The 3,575-nt window shown below is 44.9% G+C and overlaps 1 protein-coding gene across 1 annotated transcript in view; it reads right to left on the bottom strand.

The window, feature by feature from the left end:
• Window positions 1–3,072, bottom strand: part of LOC107589762 (trafficking protein particle complex subunit 12-like) — a 35,255-nt gene extending 32,183 nt beyond the window's left edge. Inside the window, exons 1-2 of the mRNA XM_016278284.1 lie at window positions 2,985–3,072; window positions 1,110–2,278 (exon numbers count right to left, since the gene is read on the bottom strand). Of these exons, the coding sequence (XP_016133770.1) occupies window positions 1,110–2,258 (1,149 nt within the window). The 5' untranslated portion in view covers window positions 2,259–2,278; window positions 2,985–3,072. The remainder of the gene's footprint in view (window positions 1–1,109; window positions 2,279–2,984) is intronic.
• Between the last annotated feature and the right edge of the window lie 503 nt (window positions 3,073–3,575).

Genomic DNA, 3,575 nt, shown 5'->3' with positions numbered 1-3,575 from the left:
TCGCCTCACTCTTCTCGTCTGTCTCGCCTCACTCTTCTCGTCTGTCTCGCCTCACTCTTCTCGTCTGTCTCGCCTCACTCTTCTCGTCTGTCTCGCCTCAATCAGCACCCGCGTTCAGTTTTTAATTGTAGTGTCTGTTCTTTTACTGAACTAAATGATTTTTATTACTATAAAAAATCTAAACGACGGTGGGGGTCGGTGGGCAAGTGACGTAACCGGTGTTGCGGCTTAACACCGGTATCACCGTCAGCACCGTCTATCACGGCAAGCCTAGTTGAACCTGGCAAAGACTTGTGTACGTACATTATCCCAAATGTTTCGAAGAATGTTTAAATCCAGAGAAATAAGCAATTTTAACTAGTGTCACTAGTTTTAACTAGTGTGGACCGTGTCTATAGTGTCATTGTGTCGCCTCCCAATGACGTCATAACCCCTCAATTTCCGGAAAACATGGAAACACCAAAGACGCTTTAATACGTTGTGTGTTATAAAGGGGTCATATGATGCAATTTCAAGTTTTCCTTTCTCTTTGGAGTGTTACAAGCTGATTGTGCATAGATAAGATCCCTGAAGTTGCAAAGACTAAAGTCTCAAAACCAAAGAGATATTCTTTATCAAAGTTAAGACTCTGCCACACCCCCCTAAAACGGCTCATTCTAACACGCCCCCACATATCTACCTCACTATGTGGAAATATTAGCATAATGCACCCCACATACGCACGACCTGAAGGAGCGGAAGCGGTCGACTGTGGCATAATAAAAGCTCCGCTGCTTTCGAGCCATGTGTCGCGCTCGTTCAGCGCCTCGTTTCGTTTTGATGGCTTTCAGCCTCACCCTGCTTCACTCTCCTACGTTAATAGATCATTAGCTCATCTATGAACATGATTTCTGCCCAAGTCCCGTCGGATTGCATCTGCTGTGGGGATGAAGACCACAACTCCCATGATTCCACACTCAGTCACCGCGTCATCAAACTTCGCCATTGTCTCTTTGTTTATTTGGAATATGTGCCCTCTAGCGGGCGAAAATTACATATTGTGCCTTTAATAATGACACAATATTTATTTTTGGGTCATATGAAATTTGAAAATGTAATTTTGCACTGACCTGTAGGTTGTCAAACTTGAGTCCAGGCATGGCGAGCTGCTCTCTGTCTATCTGGACAGGACTGATCTGCTGTGTGGCCACCGATATCAGCACTTTCCTGGTGTCGTCTGAGGGAAGCCAGGCGTCATAGCGCTTATCCAGATCACTGGTGATCAGAGCACTTCCGAAGGGGTCGTCGCCGCTCGGGAACACAGTCTGGAGCTGACTCATGGGCTCTACGGGACTTACTTGAGGTTTGGTAGCGACGGGGGTGAAGTATGTGCTGGTCGGTACGGTTTCCGCAGCAGTGGCGGCAGATAAGAGAGGAGACTCTGGAGGGGCGGCTGCTTTGGGCGACTCTGCGTTTGGGTTGCTGATTGATATGAAAGACGTGGACGTTGTGAAAGAATCGAAGAAGTCTGAGGCGGGGTTGACCGCGCTGCTTTCCGTGAAGAACTTGCTGAGGCTGGGGCTCGGCTGGCACACTTGAGGGACCAGTTTGTTGGGGGTTTCTGTGTTGCCGATGGTGAAACTTGGAGATTTGACCAGCGTGGGCTGAAAGCCGTCGGGAATCAGGGCTTGTGCTTTGGGTAGCACACCCTGGTTAAAGATGGTACACACCGGGACGGCCTCGTCTTTGGGGGGCATATCCGTATCTATCTCAAGCGCTGGCTCCTGAGTTTTGGGAGCCTCTGGTTTTGGGTCGTCCGGTGCAACATTTTCCCTTTTGTCATCCACCTGCACGATCTTCTCCTCCTCGCTCTCTTCTTTAAATAAAGCCTCAGATGCCTCCTCAGGTTCAGCAGCGCTGGCTGTGCTTACGTCTTCGTTTCTTTCTTCTGTATCTCCGTCAGTTGTTTTGGCCTCCTCCTCTTCATTCTGCTCCAGAAGCGAGTCAATGGGAGCCACGTCCTCTTCCTCGCTATTCGGGGAGTCGGAAATCATCACGCTCTCCATCATCTGGTCATTCAGCTTGTCTTTCAGGCTCTCAAAGTGACTGCTGTCATCCTGCGGCGAAACAAACGCTTCGGCGTCCAGGTCGATGCTCTCCTCTCGGAACGAGTCTTCTGTCGGGTCGGTCTGGGGCGGGACGGAGGCTTCTAGCGTCTCAGCTGCTCCATCTATCGCCAGAGTAACAGGCCTCGGAGCTGGAGCTTCACTGCTGTCCATGAGTCCAGCCTGGATGGTCCCTGCGACCCCAGTTCAAACAAAACAGAGATCAACACATCAAGATAAATGACTAATAAATAAACTATAGTCACATACACAACACCCTTGAGGAGAAGGACACTTCAGCATACTTATTCTGCAAATAATCTGCATTAAGTGTGAACTGAATGTAATGTTTTTGGACACTTAATGTCATATTAACTGGAATTAAAGCTTTAAATTCATATTAAATGCAATTAGCTGAACTTCAGAGTGTTTTTTTTCGACCCATGACATCTTGCATTTCTATAGTTCACACAATATTTAAGGAAACTATAATTTATCGAAATACTGTAACACAAATCAGAAAGACTAAAGTATAGAGAAATATCAGGATTTGACAAATAACCTTTAAGCTTGTCTGAAAAACATAAAACCTGTAAACCTTTTCTCGTTTGATCTAAACAAAAAGAATGACATAATATCAAACGAGCCACTGGAATCATTATACACGTAATGATAGCAATCCGAACATTAATACAGAAACATGATTAAAATGCTGTTTATCAATAATAATAATAATAACCAGATGCTGAATATCCGAAGAGCTCTGTAGCAGCTGCATGATGCATTTAGACTAAAACGCAATGTTGCCATTTCAGAGACCCTCATATTCTTCACAATACGTCCGTATAGAGAGAAAAAAAACTATTATATTATAATAAAACAGTAAAAACAAGACTTTACCTTCTGTTAAATGAACGCTAGGATGACAGCAGTGTAAACACCGACGTAAGCAAAATAACCCTACGGTGCGCGAAAGGTGTCAAACCTCTTCGCTACGGCGGAGCTGGTATTCTCGAACAACGCTTACGTTCACGAAGCCCGAAGAAGGAAGTCATAGTGAAGAGTGTTACGGGAGTTCCGCGCTGGAATCATTATACACGTAATGATAGCAATCCGAACATTAATACAGAAACATGATTAAAATGCTGTTTATCAATAATAATAATAACCAGATGCTGAATATCCGAAGAGCTCTGTAGCAGCTGCATGATGCATTTAGACTAAAACGCAATGTTGACATTTCAGAGACCCTCATATTCTTCACAATACGTCCGTATAGAGAGAAAAAAAACTATTATATTATAATAAAACAGTAAAAACAAGACTTTACCTTCTGTTAAATGAACGCTAGGATGACAGCAGTGTAAACACCGACGTAAGCAAAATAACCCTACGGTGCGCGAAAGGTGTCAAACCTCTTCGCTACGGCGGAGCTGGTATTCTCGAACAACGCTTACGTTCACGAAGCCCGAAGAAGGAAGTCATAGTGAA

The sequence above is a fragment of the Sinocyclocheilus grahami genome, unplaced genomic scaffold (genome assembly GCF_001515645.1).
Source record: "Sinocyclocheilus grahami isolate Dianchi unplaced genomic scaffold, SAMN03320097.WGS_v1.1 scaffold120.1, whole genome shotgun sequence".
In the NCBI taxonomy this organism is placed as follows: domain Eukaryota; kingdom Metazoa; phylum Chordata; class Actinopteri; order Cypriniformes; family Cyprinidae; genus Sinocyclocheilus; species Sinocyclocheilus grahami.
This window is presented reverse-complemented; position numbering and strand designations above follow the sequence as displayed.